General features: G+C 35.3%; 1 protein-coding gene across 4 annotated transcripts; it reads right to left on the bottom strand.

Moving 5' to 3' along the window:
- Positions 1-351: 351 nt before the first annotated feature.
- On the bottom strand, positions 352-18,152 carry LOC117321487 (mucin-2-like). 4 transcript variants are annotated; one of them, XM_033875901.1, is made up of 13 exons: positions 18,065-18,152; positions 17,041-17,082; positions 13,401-13,477; positions 12,605-12,679; positions 11,994-12,114; positions 9,548-9,657; positions 9,246-9,320; positions 5,187-5,328; positions 4,775-4,822; positions 3,769-3,945; positions 3,083-3,559; positions 1,734-1,872; positions 352-644 (listed from the first exon to the last, which is right to left on the bottom strand). In XM_033875901.1, the coding sequence occupies exons 1-13, from the start codon at positions 18,096-18,098 to the stop codon at positions 452-454; spliced, it is 1,710 nt and encodes a 569-aa protein (XP_033731792.1). In that variant the 5' UTR covers positions 18,099-18,152; the 3' UTR covers positions 352-451. The 4 variants fall into 4 exon arrangements, with proteins under 4 accessions (XP_033731792.1, XP_033731796.1, XP_033731793.1 ...); XM_033875905.1 differs by lacking the exon at positions 3,083-3,559; XM_033875902.1 differs by lacking the exons at positions 17,041-17,082; positions 18,065-18,152 and adding an exon at positions 16,343-16,357.
- Between the last annotated feature and the right edge of the window lie 2,473 nt (positions 18,153-20,625).

The following is a 20,625-nucleotide window of genomic DNA, read 5'->3' as shown; positions in this document are numbered from 1 at the left end:
ATCAATTTAGACCCAAACACATTGCATTCCCTGTCTCTTTGTTGATTACAAAAGTATCGTGAACTAAACGAATAGAGTAATGATATACACCATGTTCCAGAGTCTACCTTCTGTAAATTTGGTGTGAAACATGAATCAATAAGCGTATGAAAATGAGCCTAGATTTACCTTAAAGTTTGTTTGTTTGTTTGTTTTTTTTACACCAAGCGTTTATATTACACCTCGTGACTGTAGGTAACAACAGGATGACTAACCAAGAAAGTGTTTTGAATTTTGAAATAGACTAGGAAAGGTTTGTATGGATCAGGGTAGGTATACCCTAACAGTTCATGCATAATGAAATCTAAAATCTGAGGATCTACACACTTTACTTTCATGAATAATATTATTTATTTGCCAATACAACTTATATTCAAACTTCAAAAGTATCAATCCATTCATCTCGATGACATCATCCATGATTGTGTCCGACATACAGGTCGGACTTCGGCGGCACCAGGTTGCGGTTGCAGAGGGCTGATGTGCAGCAGTAGGTGCATTCGAATGGGTACAGGTGTAGTTGTGTCGTGTCGTAATCAGTACATTCGTGTCGGTCAGACGTTCCCGCCAGCCACTGTACCTTACACTCGGACTCCGTACCGCAGCTGTTTATCAATGAAATATATATAAAAACAATATGGCATAATACAATTGGGAGAAACGTAAAACAGTAAAATACGTGATCCAACAGGGAAATTTATTTCACAGACCAGTTGCGGTTGTCCTTCAGTACAACGATAAATGAAACCTAGACTGAATATGCAAATGCACCTTGTCCCTATGGGAACAATTTGACGTCATTTATCAACATGTCGACCTATTGTGCATTACGTTATGCCATTTTCCTGGAGTGGGAAGTATGTCTATGGCGCCTCCACATAGAGGAGCATCATTTAGGATACATTTAATACATGCTAGTCAGGCTAATATATATGAATATGTGAACTGTAATAATATCAATATGAATGGTATTTTGTAGGAAAGACTATTATAACTTTCAGCTTCTTTATCAATTGGTTTGATGCTGATTTTCCAATGCCAGCAAATACATGTATAACAATCAAAACGACACTTAACACAACTATAAGACAGTGCCTTATAACATCAAAAATAATCCACAACACAACAGGTTATCTTATAGGGAACAACCAACCAATTGAAAAAATAGATTTTTGAAACATTCCCTGTGTAAAGAAAGTTGAGCCAAGGATAAAATATCTGGCAGTCACTGATTGGCCAGTATGTTATGAAGTGAGAAAATAGATATGTAGCCTGATAGGTAACTATCCGATTGAATTTTTCCAAAAGTTCAGGTAATAATAATTAACAGGTAAACTTTTCAGATTTTTGAGAATTTTTACTGCGAAATTTACCCATTTTCAAAATGGCTACCCTGGAGAAATGTTGAGCTAAAGGACCCAACTTTTTTTTGATCAGGTGTTATATAAGACCCTAAACTTTTGTTATAAACCATAATTGTCATATTGAATTCAAGAATTTGAATGAAATACATATATAATGTACTCAAAAACGTTAACACTAAAGTCTATGGGAAAACAATTGGTTGGTTGGTCCCTATAAGGGCATATACAAAACACTGTAAATCAAGGCCTATTGTAGTAAATGATAGGGATACACTATATAACTTTGGTTCTGTTAGAGGTTAGTGACCTTGATAAAAAGGACGTATTTACCTTCTAAACACTGATCGCGTGCCGTCATCGTTGTTGACGAACCTGTTGAGACAGAACTGCTGATCAACTGTATTACATCGCTGTTCTCTCACGTGGGACTCACACAGAAACGGAGGGCCATTACACACGTAACACGTGGCTGCAATGAGTCAGTAAGATTTATCAATAAATTGACTCGAATCCCCGTGCCAAACAAAACTTACATTAAATGGTTGAGAAATTGATAATAATGCTAAGTATATTTTTTAAGATATCTCAAACATTGACAGAAATAATTGCGGGTCTTTTGAAATGTCTTTGGTGTATATCAATAGCTGTAAATGATATGCCTCTAAACAACATGACTCTGCCTTTCTACTTCTCTCATGATCTCGTGCCATGGTCAGCAAAGTATTGTTTGAGATTTCATATATCATAAATAATTATGTGAATTTATGTTACTCATAAAATCTTGTCTCTATTGAACACTGATATTGAATCATCGATCAACAATCAACATTAAACATTTTCCTGGATCCTACAAAAGATGAGCATACGTCCTGACGGCTTTTATTGTTATCTGACTCACTATATAAATGGATATTAACCAAGTTTGATTGTTATCTGACTCACTATATAAATGGATATTAACCAAATTTGACTGTTTTCCTATAAAACATGCTACCCATGAACTGTTGCCCGGTCACATGATTTACCGTGAATGCTACCCATGAACTGTTGCCCGACTACGCGCTGCCCAATCGAACGCGCCTAATTACAAGCGTACAGATGACAGTGACTACACTACTTGTCGTCTGTTTGTAAACATGACTTATAAATTTGAAGACATAAACGATGATGGGCTTTTAAATCAAATAGAGAACAGAGACTAAGCTAATACCAAGAATACCATCAAGGGTTCTGTGGGTTATTAAATTTTGAATTTCAGACTGGGTTTTTTATTTTGGTAATTTATTCACCTCAATGGTCAGATAACAAAACAGTTGGTTCGTGTCTCATCAGTCAACAGTCAAAACAGTTTTCACTCGGTGTTGGTACTGACCAGGTGAACTGTTTCCCTCGGTCTTCGGCCTCGGGGAAACAGTTCATCTGGTCAGTACCAACACCTCGTGAAAACAGTTTTGACTGTTGACTGATGAACCATGAAACGACTGTGAACTGTTGTTAGACATAGATGCAATCAGCTCATTTCAACCATTTTAAAGACGAACGAAAAATGCAAGCACACGTTTCCTTCCAGAAGCAAATTAAATAATAAGCTGCATGAACGCACCACATTCTGATACTGAATTAAAACATACTATTAACATACTACAAATATCCTTCTTAAAGATTAGCCATCGACCTACTCGGTACCAGCGTAGTAGTAGTAGGCGTGGTTGTTGTAGGTGTGGTCGTGGTCGTTGTAGGCGTGGTCGTAGTTGTTGGCGTCGTTGTTGTAGTAGGCGTGGTCGTTGTGGTAGTTGTAGGCGTGGTCGTGGTTGTTGGCGTCGTTGTTGTAGTAGGTGTGGTCGTGGTTGTAGGAGTCGTGGTTGTAGTTGTTGGCGTCGTTGTTGTAGTAGGCGTGGTCGTTGTGGTAGTTGTAGGCGTGGTCGTGGTTGTAGGAGTCGTGGTTGTTGTAGGCATGGTCGTGGTTGTTGGTATCGTTGTTGTAGTAGGCGTGGTCGTGGTTGTGGGCGTGGTAGTTGTAGTCGGCGTTGTTGTTATTGTAGGCGTGGAGGTAGGTGTAGTCGTTGATGTGGACGTCGTAGTTGAAGGAGTGGTGGTGGTTGTGGGTGTGGTTGTAGTTGTGGGCGTGGTGGTAGTTGTCGGCATGGTAGTCGTTGCTGTAATTGTTGGTGGTGGTGATGATGTAAACCACACAGTATTTACATGTGTTGAAAGCTTTTGCTTTAAAGAAATATTGACGTTTTCATTTTTTCTCAATAAAACCGAAAGCAGGCAAGAGACAATGAAAGCACTGCAACCAATGCAAATTTTGTATTGAAATGACAAAAATGCGGAAGAAGCATTTTTACTTTTCACGGGATCTTACTTGGAGTGGTTGGTTTCGGAGTTGTAATTACAGTTATAGTTTGCGTGGTAGTAGTTGTTGGCGTGGTTGTTGTAGTTGTTGGGATGGTCGTAGTTGAGGGCGTTGTCGTAGTTGTTGTAGTTGTAGGTGTGGTCGTTGGGGTGGGTGTAGTTGTAGTTGCTGTAGCTGGTGTTGTGGCTGTTGAGAAAACACGAATAAAATATTTGTATTTTTCATTACCAGTTCCGGTTTGGTTTCTCCTGGAAGACAAGTACAGAAAACATTTTAACAAGAAATTATGTAGTCACAATGGCATCTCATTTATGAAGAATCCATGACAGCACGCTGAAATATATTTCAAATATATCAGGTAAACATCCCGCCTGACCTTGTATTAAACAATGAATGCATGTACGTTACCAATTACACAATGACTTCAAATTACATCTGGACTCTCAACAGAATGTCCAATAATATGGAATCCATATAAGTACACTGGAATGCATGTCGTATACGTCCTCTTATTAGCTTGGTCTATTATGGAATTGTGCACAACAGTAAATAATTCGTTCATTTTCGAAATGCTTGCACAGTTTTATTTGTTATACACAATTCGTGCTATATTGCTGTGTACGAATTGACTCTAGGATGGGACGATGTCTTTGCAGATTGATCACATCTGTCATTGGCCCAGCAGCTATGGAGTGGTAGGAGTGATAAGAGAGGTAGCCCACTCTATACTTGAGGTATAGCGTTTTACAAATGATAACATATGGTGTTTTATCATCTGATGATGCTGAGCAGGTATACAGTGTAATTCTATACCATAATTACAATTGTATACATGTTCATGTAGTATATACGCCGTGAGCGGGGTTCTACTACCAGGTATGTTTATGATTACACCGAAAGAACGTGAAGTTGTACGCACGGTTTTGACCTAAAAAACAATTCAACACATCGGATGTTTTTCTCTGATATAAACACCATGACACACGGAAAATAACTTCAAGGAAGACATACTTACGGCAATTAACTTTTGAAGAATCGATTTTGCCTACATTGTCATGCCCCGCTGTAAATATATGATAAAGCAATTTCCAATTAAGTTTTATGCTGATAAGTTTTATGCTGATAAGTGTGGGTTAAGCTAAAAAGAATGCATTGTTTTATGGCATTTTATTGCTGATGAAATGGTTTTAAAATTTTCCTTTTATAGCTGGGAACAATGCAAAAAAAAAGGGAATTAATTTATATCAAAAAGGCGTTTTATGCACATCAAATACAAAGTAAATTGCTTGATAAAAAAACGATGTTTGTATCATTTTATGTCGATAAAACCTACTTTATCTATCATTGTATAAATTGTTGATGCATAACCGACAAACACAGCACTCATTACATACGAACGGTTTATGTGATATAACTGGTTAACTTACTGTTATTGAAAGGATCGAAGTTGTTACACAGTGAGTGATTACAACATTCAGACCTAAGCTGTAGGTTGGTCGTGCTCTGTGCCCTTTTCCGTCGTCCTACTTCTGTTACGGAACTTTTGAATGCTTGCGTTGCGTTACATTCCTTTGAATACAAAACAAGTCGATTCTCATTATAAATAAACATAATTTTGAAATGTATACTTTTTCTTAAATAATATGTAAAAAAAAACCAATCCAATCATAAATGTCCTTTCCCACAACCTACTCTCATACAAATCAATGCCTATTTTAACCGTAAAAGAGATTAGTCATTATAAGAAATGCAGTTATGCTGCTGGTGTTCAAGTTTTTAACACCTGACCAAAACATAAATCCATGTGTCAACATTAATGCACCTTGGTAAAACTAAATTGGAAAAAAGAAGAAAAACAGGCGTATGGCTAAGAAACGTTTAATTAAAAAATGGAATATGCGTCATCATTCGCTTAAAACATGATAATATTTCAGATAAACTATGAAGCAATTGATAAAAAATAGCATATACAATTACCCTTCTTTACGGTTAAACAATGATTTTGAAGTGGAATATTGACCACATATATTCTTGACCTGTTAAATTCGGCTTATATAAATATTACAATACCAGATTTTCGGCTTTCTTTAATTGCATTCTTTACATAATATTCTTGATTATTACATTAACAACATTTATTATTATATACTCAATATCGTATGTTTAGTATTGGTAATGACATTACTGACATATACCACCTGATGTAAGTAAGGTAAAGGCAATGAAGGCGATATTCAGAATCGGTAGTATATGTTTTACCAAGGATGAGGTCGTGAGGATCCAGATGACACACACACCAGACCCTACACCCCCTTCCATGGGTGTTTTAGTTGGGCGCCAAATGTAGAAGGACAAAGGCATTATCAATACAATGTTGTTTTTTTCTTTGAGACAGCATATCATCGATATATTTATGAATGAAACTTAAGGACTTTGCTAGCTCTCTACATCTGTTCTTCCGCAATTTAATCAAGAGCGTATCAAAACAAGAAAAATCCGGCCAAGAGAGCAGCACAGTTTGATCTGTGAGAAGATCTTGTCACAAAAGCTCAACAAAGATATTGTCAACCAGAATTCCGTCCATTCTCACGATTTCATATTTGTGGTATTTTATCTTCCCTTAGTAGTATGTTTATAGTAGAGTTACAAGTCCTATATCGCCGTTTGCTCATCTTGGAATGTTTTCATTACAAAACAGCGAAGGCTTTCCTTAAGTTTGGAATAATGAATGGTAGTGTAAAGAGTGGATATTTAAAAAAACGTCGTGAAAATCATGGAAACACTCAGTAATCACAGTAATCACAGTATGACATCGATGTAAGCCTTAAAAGGCTTGTGTGATGTATTATCGCCATGTCATTACAGAATAAACTCACAAGCTTAATTCATCGACACCTTCTGTGTTTTATGTACCTCCATTTGAGGTTATTTGATGGCAAGCATTGTTACATTACATCTTTTATATGTCAATATTTGTTTCGGCCTTGTTTGATTTTCCTGATTTTAACTCCCAGATTTCTAACAAAACTTTTAGCCCCTAGAGTGTTGTAGGTCAACTAGCTGTGCGACATTCTAGCCCTTACCCTAATCCTTAATGATACCATAAAACGCACGATGAATGAGTGTAACTAATTGAGTTGGTCTTGGAACAATGCCAAATTACCTTTTGATCATTTTAACGTCATAGAATCTACGATATCCACGTGAAAAAGTATGTCATGTTTGAATTATCTTTAAAAAAGAACTACCTCGCTTTTTTAAAATTGATGATTGATTTCCGCCAACCGACTCTGATCGTACCGATATTTTTTACCTACCGATTTTGTGTTGGAAATCCTAATCTTGTGAGGTGAAAGGACTTAAGATTTCCAAATGGGCTGTAAGATTTTGAAAGCGGATCTCGGTTTGCTGCGGCTCTTAATGTCTATCTCGATGGATGCATAAGCAAAAACTTTTTTTTAAAGTCAAGTCATCCAAGAGGGATCATTTCGCCCTCCATTTAATTATCCTTATTTGTTCTATGCATGATCTTTTCTCTGCTTTGACGATCGGATAATAAGGATGCCCTGATAGAAAATCTAAGTGACATCTTTAAAGAGAATTTGTCTTTGAATTAAAAATATCAATTCTTAACTTTAACTGTCGATTTATTTTCTTTATTGTTAAACCTCAAGTCGAATAGGCACAACTAGGGACCAAGGGAAACCTACATATGAAGCTTGAGACAAGGGAAACCTATATATGAACTCTATGAGATATCTAAGAATTTTAACTGAATAAGAAATCTTATTACAAAACTTAAACTTTCAGTCGTTTTGCTTTCTGCATCAAACTCAGAATAAATCTAGAACACTGATAGGTCAGTAAGGGTTCAATCATGTGGTAAGGTAACACATTATACATCATAGGCATCCGCCTCCATATCTGTTGGGCGAACAGAAAAGGAAATACTTTTATCAAACTCTTTTATTAGATTTGATTTGTTTCATTTGAATTCGAAATTAGTCCCACACTAAGAACTAGCGTCATATTCAGAGATCCACTTTGTCTATGGCCATTTCAACCATATGACCTTTTTTACCCAATGACCTTGGTCTATGGACAGTTGGTTTCTTGTTTAATTCCGACCAATTTTGTCTCATAAGGTCTTGACAAATGTACATTAATAAAAAGATACAAAACATGACCTTGATAGTTGATCCTGAGACGTTGACCTTTACATTATGATCTTAACACTTGGTCAGTTGTCTCCTTGTTTAATTCCGAACATCTTTGCTTCATCATGTCAAGACAAAATGTCCATTAGCAAAAAGATACAAAATTTGACCTTGACATTTTACCCATTGATCTTGACTTTTAGTCAGTCTGACCTTGACCTTTAGTCAGCCGACTCCTTGTTCAATTCTGACTAACGTTTCTTCATAATAGCTTTACAAAATATTCATCAGTGAACAGATATATTTTTGTACGTTTCTTCATAATAGCTTTACAAAATGTTCATCAGTGAACAGATATATTTTTGTCTGTCTTAATCTTTGACACCAGCTGATTTCTTGTTTAATTCTGGACAACTAGAGGAACCCACATGTGAAATTAAGACATATCGATACCACACTACATTTGTCAAAATCCAAGATCTTGTTTCAATTTAGGACAACTAGGGGAACATATATGTGAGGTTTAGAAATAACAGTAAAAAACTTTATTTTTCAAAATTCAATATCTTATTTCAAGAGCAGACTCAAAATTAAATGGGGATAACTAGGGACCAAGTGGAAACTAACAGCGAATCAAAAAATTGCGATAATAAAATTCAACTCTCAAAATCCAAATCGGACTCGGAATCAAATGAGCACAATATGGATTTAGTTTGGTTAAGTTTATGATTTTTTAACGTCCTTTTTATCAACAGCTAAAGTTATTTAAGGACGGCCTCCCGTATGTGCGTCATGCGTGCGTATGGTGAGTGCGCATTTGTGTTTTTGAAGGCTGCGGTATATTATTGAAAAGTGTCCTTGTGATTGTCCGGAACTTTTACCGATTTGTGGTGCTACCTCTCTGAAGCATTCTGCCAAAGACATTCAACAGGCTTTTCATCCAGGCCAAGTGACAGAACCCAAAGCCTTCCTGACATGTGCGAACGCTCAACTAAGGCTAAAAGTGAGTCATTGCCAAGGGAGACATCAGAAAGAAGAAAGTTGTTTAGAAAGGGGGGGAATATAAGATCCCAAATGTACTCGCCTCTTACGATCATGCACAATGCGTATGCCCTACATGCAGGGTACAACTAGGGACCAAAGGGAGCCCACATATAAAGTTTCATAAAAAATTATTCAGGACTTTTTCAAGAAATACTGATAACAAGGATTGTGTACAGACGGATGGACAACGGGCCACGGACGCGGAGCTTTTGAACAGCCCATCGACTGATGATAGTGGGCTATAATAACAAATGAAGAAAATATTGATGGAACCACACCACTTACCGCAGTTCGGTAGCAGTCACTTTGGTATCGGACATCCTGGTAAATGTTGGAAAAGTACACTTCCACTCGACATTGCTATGGAAAATACAATCACATATATGTAAGCAATCACTTTGCATTGCTGTGCTGTGTATATGACAAATGTCTATACTAACATCGTTACTTCATAGTGATAATAACAAACATTAACATGTGAATTTATACTTCTGTTCTTCGTTGCTGTAAATGCCTACATTGTATGTATTTCTATCTGGTTGTTTCCAAAGACAAAATCAAATTGCAGATATGTATGAATTACGCACTTCATTCCTTGAGCAAATGTCCGAAACCCCACACGCTTCTGGATGAATCATATCGTCACATCTGTAGCATCGGAGGGCCTTGTTCGGGTCATCTTCACTAACAACGTCGACTGAATGTAAACACATCACACTGTACAGAAAGTTTCTGTAATACATCAATACTATTACATATGTATAAATACTTTCGTTTAGTATAGCTCTGATTTGTTGTCTCCAATACGATACAGTGTAAGTATGACCGAATAAATGGAAAATGTAATGGATACATCCATTCCTTTCAAAGCATTACCAGTAAGATGATGCTATCTGCCAATTTCGTATTCTTTTGCATTTTGTTTTGTTTTTATTTATGTTTTTAGGGGTTTTTTTTTACATATTATTTTGTGTGTATTATATTTCATATGTATAGAGAATATCAACCTGATAACGAAACCGTAATTTTATATGTATATGTTGATATTGTTCTAACAATTACATAATGCTGAATATCAATATTCATACTAATGGGGGGAAAATGCCATCAATAATTGCTGATTTGCCTAACCCTTTAGAGGTCAGTAATAGAATAACGACTTAGGGTAACTGACAACCATTCAATTTACGGTTACTAGGAATGGGAAATTAGGAGTTACTACTTAACGCAATATATGAGATTAGTACTGTTAAACTAAAACTAAACAAACTCGCAACCATATGAGGATGCTTGTCATGAACCAGCTTGGTACTGCTAATGATGGCAAAACTCAAAATTAATAAGCCATGCCAAAACCTGAGGTAATGAAAAATACAAACTTTGAGGTGGTTAACAATGACACAAATCAAAGTAACTAATAGGGGATACTTACATTGACATAGACTGATGATACTTACATTGACACAGATTGGGGATACTTATATTGACATAGTCTGAGGATACTTATATTGACATAGACTGGGGATACTTACATTGACATAGACTGGGGATACTTACATTGACACAGACTGGGGATACTTACATTGACATAGACTGGGGATACTTATATTGACACAGTCTGGGGATACTTATATTGACACAGACTGGGGATACTTACATTGACACAGACTGGGGATACTTACATTGAGGCAGACTGGGGATACTTACATTGACACAGACTGGGGATACTTACATTGACACAGACTGGGGATACTTACATTGACACAGACTGAGGATACTTACATTGACACAGACTGGGGATACTTACATTGACACAGACTGGGGATACTTACATTGACATAGACTGAGGATACTTACATTGAGGCAGACTGGGGATACTTACATTGACACAGATTGGGGATACTTACATTGACATAGACTGAGGATACTTACATTGACACAGACTGGGGATACTTACATTGACACAGACTGGGGATACTTACATTGACACAGACTGGGGATACTTACATTGACACAGACTGGGGATACTTACATTGAGGCAGACTGGGGATACTTACATTGACACAGACTGGGGATACTTACATTGACACAGATTGGGGATACTTACATTGACACAGACTGGGGATACTTATATTGACACAGACTGGGGATACTTACATTGACATAGACTGAGGATACTTACATTGAGGCAGACTGAGGATACTTACATTGACATAGACTGAGGATACTTACATTGACACAGACTGGGGATACTTACATTGACACAGACTGGGGATACTTACATTGACACAGACTGGGGATACTTATATTGACACAGACTGGGGATACTTACATTGACATAGACTGAGGATACTTACATTGACACAGACTGAGGATACTTACATTGACATAGACTGAGGATACTTACATTGCCACAGACTGGGGATACTTATATTGACACAGACTGGGGATACTTACATTGACACAGACTGGGGATACTTACATTGACACAGACTGGGGATACTTACATTGACACAGACTGGGGATACTTACATTGACACAGACTGAGGATACTTACATTGACACAGACTGAGGATACTTACATTGACACAGACTGAGGATACTTACATTGACACAGACTGAGGATACTTACATTGACACAGACTGAGGATACTTACATTGACACAGACTAGGGATACTTACAATGACACAGACTAGGGATACTTACATTAACATAGACATAGGATACTTACATTGACACAGTATCACGTAACCAACAATGACACAGACATATACTTATATTGACTCAGACTGAGGATACTTACATTAACATAGACATAGGATACTTACATTAACATAGACATAGGATACTTACATTGACATAGACTCGGGATGTTTACATTGACACAATCTGATGTAACCCACAATGACATAGACATAAGATACTTACCTTGACATAGACATAGGATACTTACATTGACACAATCTGGCGTAACCCACAATGACATAGACATAGGATACTTATATTGACACAGACTGACCTAAGATACTTACAATGACACAGTTTGAGGTTACATAGCTGTTTGGTACAACACTCGGAACATGCAACTCCTGCGGATTCGTCCCGCTTTCCAACTATCAGATTGGCTGACAAACATGTTTGAATGTCGCAAACCTGTAATTTGATATCCGTACATGGGTGTCTGTGAGCATTGATTTATAATGGTTTGTATAGGAAGAGACGACGGGAGCCTTTTGTTTATGGTTGGTGTGGTGACCTAGTGATCGATAGCAGCTGTTGCTATAGTGATATAATATATTAGAAAAAACACTGCTGCTATGGTGATATGATGATGTACAACCGGTGATATTATCGTTATAGATAACAGTTTATAATACCAATTCAAATGGCGTCGTATGAAAAGCTGTGCTTTTCGAGTATATATGTGAAATATGTGTATAACCTTTAAACATTACGGAAAGCCAAAGGGGTCAACATTTTAACAGTGTAATTATCTTGATGTAACAGAGAAACTTGCAATTCGATATTTAAAATTCAGAATGGAAATGTTAGAATTTCGAATCCTTTGGCCTACTATTTCATTCACAAGAATATCTATCGCATATTAATCCATATATATGAAACCATACTCTAAGCGCATTACCGTTTTACTTCTACATCCGCCTCGGTATAGCTTTTTTGCGTCTAACTTTCTGACGTAGCGTTCCATATAACATACCTGAAATATAAGGTACATGTCGATCAATACGACAAGATATTGGAAGATAAAAACAAGTTATATATCTGCTGTAACATTTGAACAAGGATAGCAGCAACTCTACCCATCCAAATATATAATAAGCATATAACACGGTTATTTACAATGAACCAATGGAACAAGATCCAAAGGAGTACCACGAGATATTATATTTTTCGTTTCATCTACACCATCTGACCTGTAAAATATCAAAGCCGGGAGTGGTTGTATTCATACCAAACGTTGAAGTAAAAGAGGTTGTTGTTTCTTTGTCAAGTGTTCAATGCATTTCTTGAACAAAAGCAAAATACAGCATAATGTTGACGGTTGCCTCATGACACTTTAGATAACATTAACCTGTACATCCTTGTAATACAACGACAGTGCGAACTTACTAAATACAGAGAACCCATGGATGTAGTGACAGAATACAAATTCGTTAATTTTGCTGCAAGATGTCCAACAATGATATAAAAAATTGCATAAGAAGGTAGTTAGTAAAACCTTTTTTTTTAATTGGCACATAATAGACACATATCGTACAATTAAGTTACATAAGTTAAGCACAAATAATCATAGAATTGTCTTACCATACATTTTGTAGGTGTTTAAAAGTTTCTATGAGGAGAATGTTATGCTTTTGTCATTAAATAAATGCGACTTATGTACAATTAATCCCATCATGTGACCACGAGATACGAACCGCATCCTGGCCACAGTTTTCCAATTGTGTACACTGGTCGGGGGTCTCGACACCATCACAAATAAAACATGTTAATCCTGCAATGTCAGAAGGATAATGTTATAAAAAGGCCAGGAACAGATATCTGATAGAAAATAAATACTGAAAACAGTAACTGATATTTATAAGATATGCTTTACTACTCGAAAGACTGAGGCAAAAGTAACTATAATTGATTACTAACATCCTCATTACTAGATATGTTTGTTTAGATTAGGACGTATGATTGTGAATGTATCATTCCTCACACCGGCCTCAAGGAAGTTTCATTTAAGGTAATAATCCAATGAAGTTGTAAAGCTTGACAAAGTCTGGCTCGCCGTTTTTACTGAAGATGTTGAACGCACTAGCTTGACAAAGTCTACCTCGACATTTTGTCTGAAATTGTTGCACACACTAGCTTGACAAAATGAATTTGTTGTACATATCAGCTTTGACAAAGTGTACATGACAAGCATTTATTAGGCGGTGGATAAATATCACTGTTGAATAATGGAATAGAACTATGCGTGTCCATTGTTATATAAACACAATTGTTTATATTCTATTGAAACGAAATTATGTGGATTGCACCTTCATCATCGGTCTGTATATAGGTAATTGATAGGTAATTGATAGGTAATTGATAGGTGTAATTGATAGGTAATTGATAGGTAATTGATAGGTGTAATTGATAGGTAATTGATAGGTGATTGATAGGTAATTGATAGGTAATTGATAGGTGTAATTGATAGGTAATCAAAGCCGTAAGAATTCTTCATTTATCAGTCCATCGTATAGGCTATATTGGATCGTTTATTATATAAATTTCACCATAAAGTAGCCACGTTCGAATATAGGCATTCCCAAAAATAAAGCCTTTTTTCTGACTTTTGAAAAATAAACCGCGTCTTATTTTCGAGTTGTTAGGGTATTACAAGTAAGATTTGTGTATCATGATAGTATTACAAGAAAGGTTGTATGTATGCTACATTACAGATTACGTTGTGTATATTATATTACAGGTAAGATTGTATTTATTATATTACAGGTAAGGTTGTATTTATTATATTACAAGCAAGGTTGGGTGTGCATTATGAAATCATAAGTAAGGATGTGTGGCTGTGTTATGATATCATAAGTAAGGATGTGTGTGTGTGTTATGATATCATAAGGATGTGTGTGTGTGTTATGATATCATAAGTAAGGATGTGTGTGTGTGTTATGATATCATAAGTAAGGATGTGTGTGTGTGTGTTATGATATCATAAGTAAGGATGTGTGTGTGTTATGATATCATAAGTAAGGATGTGTGTGTGTTTTGATATTATAAGTAAGGATGTGTGTGTGTTTTGATATTATAAGTAAGAATGTATGTATATAATGTTGTAAAGATTGTGCGTTTTCATATGTGTATAATACATGATATGTTAAATCACTAAGTATTTGTATTTATATAATATGTATGGTAATGACAGGTTGATTTGTAACTAAATAGCATCGCAATATTGCGCGAGATTACGTGACATTTTCTTTGTAAGGTTGTGGGTGTTTTTGTGTTTATACAGTAAGGTGTGGTGTATTTATTTTAAGACATATGCAAGATTGTCCGTGCTCATTTGTATCTATATATTATCATTCATTTTATTTCTGTTTTATTTATTCATTTTGTTTTTTTGTCGTTGTATTTATGTTTATCAATCTTTAAATAATGATTGTGTATACATGTAAGTACTGGTAATCATAGCTTCATGTAACTCCAATTAACTGCTCTATAGCTTGGGACATACTATTAAACTGCGGTTAAGCTTTAAATTATCATTATGACTTGTGACCTGGTGTAAAGGTCACAAGTATATAAGTGATCAGCAGATTCCTAATGAATACTATTAAAAGGTCAGTTTTAAGTATTTCAAAAGCAAAAAAATAATCATCAGAATATTTCGCTAAACCCCGTTTTCGCAATTTGCATTAAAATATGGAATATCAAATATTCTTAATGCTGATATGTTTTTCGTGAATAAATTCGATATTTAGATTTAATTTTCTCTTTACTCTTAAAGTATATTGTATCAGAAGTCTTTTGGTAAAGAAACGAGAAAAAAAAGGAAAAAATATTTTCATAAGCCCCCAACTTTTGAAGAAAAAAATACTTGAATTTTACTATAATCTGATGTTTACTCTTTTTAAAACATTTTTATGCTATACAAATACGGTGTTCCTTGTGACTTTGATGAAAGATTCAAAAAAGTTCCAGAACCATACTTCAGAGAAGTTACTTAGCAAGAAGAATTGTGAAGTAACGCATGTTTTAAGCTAAAATTAGACGCGGAATAAGACGTTTAGTTGGGGAGGGGGGGGGGGGGGGGGGGGGGGGGTTAAGATCAAAGCTTCCAAAAAAGTAAATTTCAGAAGTGTATCTAAAATAGTATTGATTGAAGCATACTTTTTCATTCATATGCACATTACAGCACTTTACACAGAATAGAAGTTTTTTTGTGTTTTTGTGGGTTTTTTTCCTTATATCCCAGTACGATTAATTAATGAACATTACTACTTTGGAAAAAGTGTGGTCATATATCTTTTTGTCTTCTGAATTACTTTCTTAATACTAACCTTTAAAAAACTAAACTAGAGTTCTTGTGCTTTCTGTATCACTTGTACAAGTTCATTAATTAATTAAAGTGCTGTAATGTGCATATGAATGAAAAAGTATGCTTCAATCAATACTATTTTAGATACACTTCTGAAATTTACTTTTTTGGAAGCTTTGATCAAAGCTTCCAAAAAAGTAAATTTCAGAAGTGTATCTAAAATAGCATTGATTGAAGCATACTTTTTCATTCATATGCACATTACAGCACTTTACAAAAAAGTGTGGTCATATATCTTTTTGTCTTCTGAATTACTTTCTTAATACTAACCTTTAAAAAACTAAACTAGAGTTCTTGTGCTTTCTGTATCACTTGTACAATCCTTTGATGTTGTCAAGCGCTGAAAAAACGGCTCCGAAAGCGAAGACAGAGGAATGGTTCGAACAATAAGATTTGAAAAGCCAAACAAACAATAAAAATAACTAATGACGACATACTAACAAACAGACTTTGTATGAAGTCATACTATTTCAAGTCATAGGATCAACGTATTGAAAAAGAATTTGTCCAGTTTTTAGGGCAACTACTCTTAAGTTGAATAAACGAATCTAAAAAACTATTCTCTACAGTATTTTTTACACTGTCATCGTACTTTGGGAGATGTTGGTTATTCCTTTCCGATAACTCTTTATCATCATGCCAATAATGTCAGCCTATGGATTTTTTAACATACAAAATCGCATTCATTGTGAAATAGTTAAGGTAGATAGTTTCATTGAACAATATATAGCTATATTTTCGTGCGAAAAAATCGTAGATCATACGAGTTTAGTAATTGTGTGCTTGATTAAGTATTGTCTAAACGCCTTTGTGTTTGTGAAGATGTTAATGATGTTTATATAATAACAAATAGTAAGTTATCTAAGATTTAAAGACACTATACTCTACAGTTTGTTTATAAAGATATACAGTAAAATAGTACATGAATGTGGGTTGATAACGACAGGGTAGTTAAGAAAGAATAATACCTTGAGCTGCAGTCAGAGTATTGATATAGCAGGTTAGCAAACCTGTGAATAAAATACATATATGTATTACATAATGCTGGTATCATTACAGCACAATATTCTCGCTCATTTATATTAAAACAATGATAGCAATAATGTCAGATGACCATCCACCATATTATATCATAAAGTGACTGTATTTATGTGATACTCTGACATACAATATGTATATAGAACAGCTCATATGTAAATGATGTAGAATCGTATGACATGAATACTATTTTACCTCGATCTCATATCCCTGTACACATCATATCATGACATACGTAAATTATATTATTTTAATCATATATAACCATCTGACAAACATAATATATAAAATGTTCGGCGAATGAAATATGTGAATATCTTATATAAATAGCATATGTGTTATTATAACACATCAATTATCTTACTTACATAATACACTGTAAAAACATGAATTATATGACAGATTATATGAATCATCCTACACACATAATGTATGAATTATGTTAGACACGTCATATACCAAGTAGCTGACACATAATTCGATGTATTGATTATTTAATAAACATAATATATCAATTACCAACACAAGAACCCCGTCCATTCAAATGTTAAACAACATTGGTTTGGTAGGTGTTTTCAACAATTGTTGGTTGTCAGATACATTCATACTAGCTGTGTACTTTTATAGACTAATACATTACTTAACAATTATATAAGGTGTTAATAGAGATCGCCTATCACATTACCAAAATTATGAAAATAAAGTTGCATACATAGGGCATGAACTGATTCGTTGACGAAAGGACGTCATCGAATTCGGCTAAGGGACTTTCCTCTGTGACTTCAGGATTACTATGTCATTAATCACCATACTTAGGAAAATACACCAACAAACTTAAGCATATATTCAAATCACAGAACCCGCAGCTAGTACTTGAATATTAACAGACTAAGTAGACCTATTGATGATTCCTTGGTGTTGAGCTTACGACTAATTGGTGTAAAGGTTACGTACCAAAGAGAAGAATAAATGTCTGAAGGCTCCACATGATCCCTCTTGTCGCTCAGCCCTGTGACGTAGCGCGTGTATATTGAGATTGGAGATATAGGTCAACCACAGTCACATATATACTACAGAACGTACTCTCCAACCTATACATTGTCATGTCTGCTGTCTTCGTTTGGTGTCCAGACATTTGGACGGTTGAAGGACGGTTTTGTCATTCGAAGTCAAGTGGCCTTGGCTTTTTTTACTTTTATTTAGAAACTTTTTATGGACATATAAGATCCATCGTATAAATATCAACAGAACTTCTGTTACTATTTTGGAGATTTATTAATAAATAAAAAAAAGTACAAGAAAACTCTACCACAAATGTAATGCAGTGATACAAGAAATACAGAGCAATTTCTTATTTGGGGATCCACATGCATGTTGAAATCCATAAATTTTGGTATTGATGAGTTTTCCTCCCAATACACAGCTGTTTATAAATTAAAGAAAACAGGTGATAAAGATAACTTCAATATTTTCATTTCGAGGTTTTCATACTCGGTCAATGCAGAATAACCCGGATATGAACTTGGTAAACTAGAAAGAGTAAAACTTTTATCTTGAATGATAACGGAAATGCTTTGTAGTCTGACTGCCTGAAGGATAAGACATTTGACAGCCGACTTAAATAAAATCGCCGAATAGTGAATAGTCGACAAGGCTTTCATTTTAACATTTTGCTTGACAATAGGCAATACCTGATTTCGATAACGTGAAAATACCGTTTTTAATTGTGCTTAACATAAACATTCTGACAAATTATATTAATATCCAAATGATGAATCTCATTCCAAATAGTTAGGCCTATATAATTATACATATAACAAGAGATGACTATGGAAAAGCAGATAGCCATTATAGTATTCTATGATAGGAAGAACCGGCCAGCATGCTGCCACAGAGAGGTGCATTCAGTGTGTTAAAATATAGAATCTTAGCCTGTGTGTATTTAGTGTATTGTTTATTTAAACAAAACAAATCTGGGGTCGAAGTCAATGTATGTTTGTCTCTATATTAGTTTTATGAAATAAGTGTTGCTGGTATTATTCAAGTACAAAACGATGTTAATGTCGGAGCACTCTTGTTTCAATGTACCCAATCACAAATGGCAAACTTATACGGGAATGATTCCGACTGCAGTAAGATGGTATATCGTTTCGTTCTTCTCTTGCTGGGAACCAATTGGAAAGACATGTGTTGACTGACCTTGGATAAAAAGAATATATTATCTCTTCCTTATTTCAAGTTCAAAACAGTACAATTCTCGTGTTTGCACTCTTCACTAACGCTGGACGTTTCTTATCATATTTAGTCATATATAAGACAATGACACCGAGACAGTCAACACTTTCAACGATAACAAACTGTAACAGATTAACAGACAAAACATGCCGCCTATCATAACCGTGGCCGACATACACTAGTCAGATTTATGTCAAAACCATATGTTGAGGTATATGTGTGTCTATAACATATGCTAACCAACGATTGTCAGGTGTATGTGTCTATATCATATGTTGAGGTATATGTGTGTCTATAACATAAGCTAACCAACGATTGTCAGGTGTATGTGTCTATAACATATGTTGAGGTATATGTGTGTCTATAACATAAGCTAACCAACGATTGTCAGGTGTATGTGTCTATAACATATGCTAAAAAAAGATACTCAAGTGTATGTGTCTTAACAAGGACCAACCAACACTAGTCAGGCATAGGAGTCTATACAAAAAGCGAACAGGTGTATGTGTCTTTACCATATTCCGACTAACACCAGTCAGGTGTATGTGTCTTTACCATATTCCGACTAACACCAGTCAGGTGTATGTGTCTTTACCATATTCCGACTAACACCAGTCAGGTGTATGTGTCTTTACCATATTCCGACTAACACCAGTCAGGTGTATGTGTCTTTACCATATTCCGACTAACACCAGTCAGGTATATGTGTGTCTTTACCATATTCCGACTAATACTAATCATGTGTATTTGTCTTTACCATATGTTAAGGTATGTGTGTGTCTATAGCATATACTGACCAACACTAGTCAAGTGTATGTGTCTTTACCATGTTCAGACCAACACTAGTCAGGTGTTTGCGTCTTTCCATGTTCCGACCAACACTAGTCAGGTTTTTGTGTCTTTACCATGTTCCGACCAACACTAGTCAGGTTTTTGTGTCTTTACCATATTTCGACCAACACCAACCACGTGTATGCGTGTCTTTACAATATGTTGAGGTATGCGTGTGTTTTATAACATATAATGACCAAAACTAGTAAAGTGTATGTGTCTGAACCTATACTGAACACTTATCAGCTATGTGTGTCAATATAATAGGCCGACTAACACTAGCTAGGTATATATGTGTCTATACAACTAAGGTTGATTTAGACTCTTTCATAGAACGTGAGCAAACCCTTCGCGCGCCGAATTGCATTCCCAAATGATAAACAGAGAAGCATGTTTTTATCAAATGCCAAGAAGTTTTAATACCAATTTATGGTAGCTTTTCACATTTA

Source organism: Pecten maximus, chromosome 2 (assembly GCF_902652985.1).
Source record: "Pecten maximus chromosome 2, xPecMax1.1, whole genome shotgun sequence".
NCBI classification, from domain to species: domain Eukaryota; kingdom Metazoa; phylum Mollusca; class Bivalvia; order Pectinida; family Pectinidae; genus Pecten; species Pecten maximus.
This window is presented reverse-complemented; position numbering and strand designations above follow the sequence as displayed.

Bases quoted from the DNA above. Each gene is read 5' to 3' on its own strand.
- LOC117321487 (XM_033875901.1), bottom strand. From the start codon at position 18,098: ATGTGGAGCCTTCAGACATTTATTCTTCTCTTTG. The intron at 3,946-4,774 runs GTAAGTATGTCT...TTTTCTCAACAG, and splicing joins TTCTTCAAAAGTTAATTGCC to CCACAACACCAGCTACAGCA. The intron at 645-1,733 runs GTAAATACGTCC...ATTGATAAACAG, and splicing joins ACGCGATCAGTGTTTAGAAG to CTGCGGTACGGAGTCCGAGT.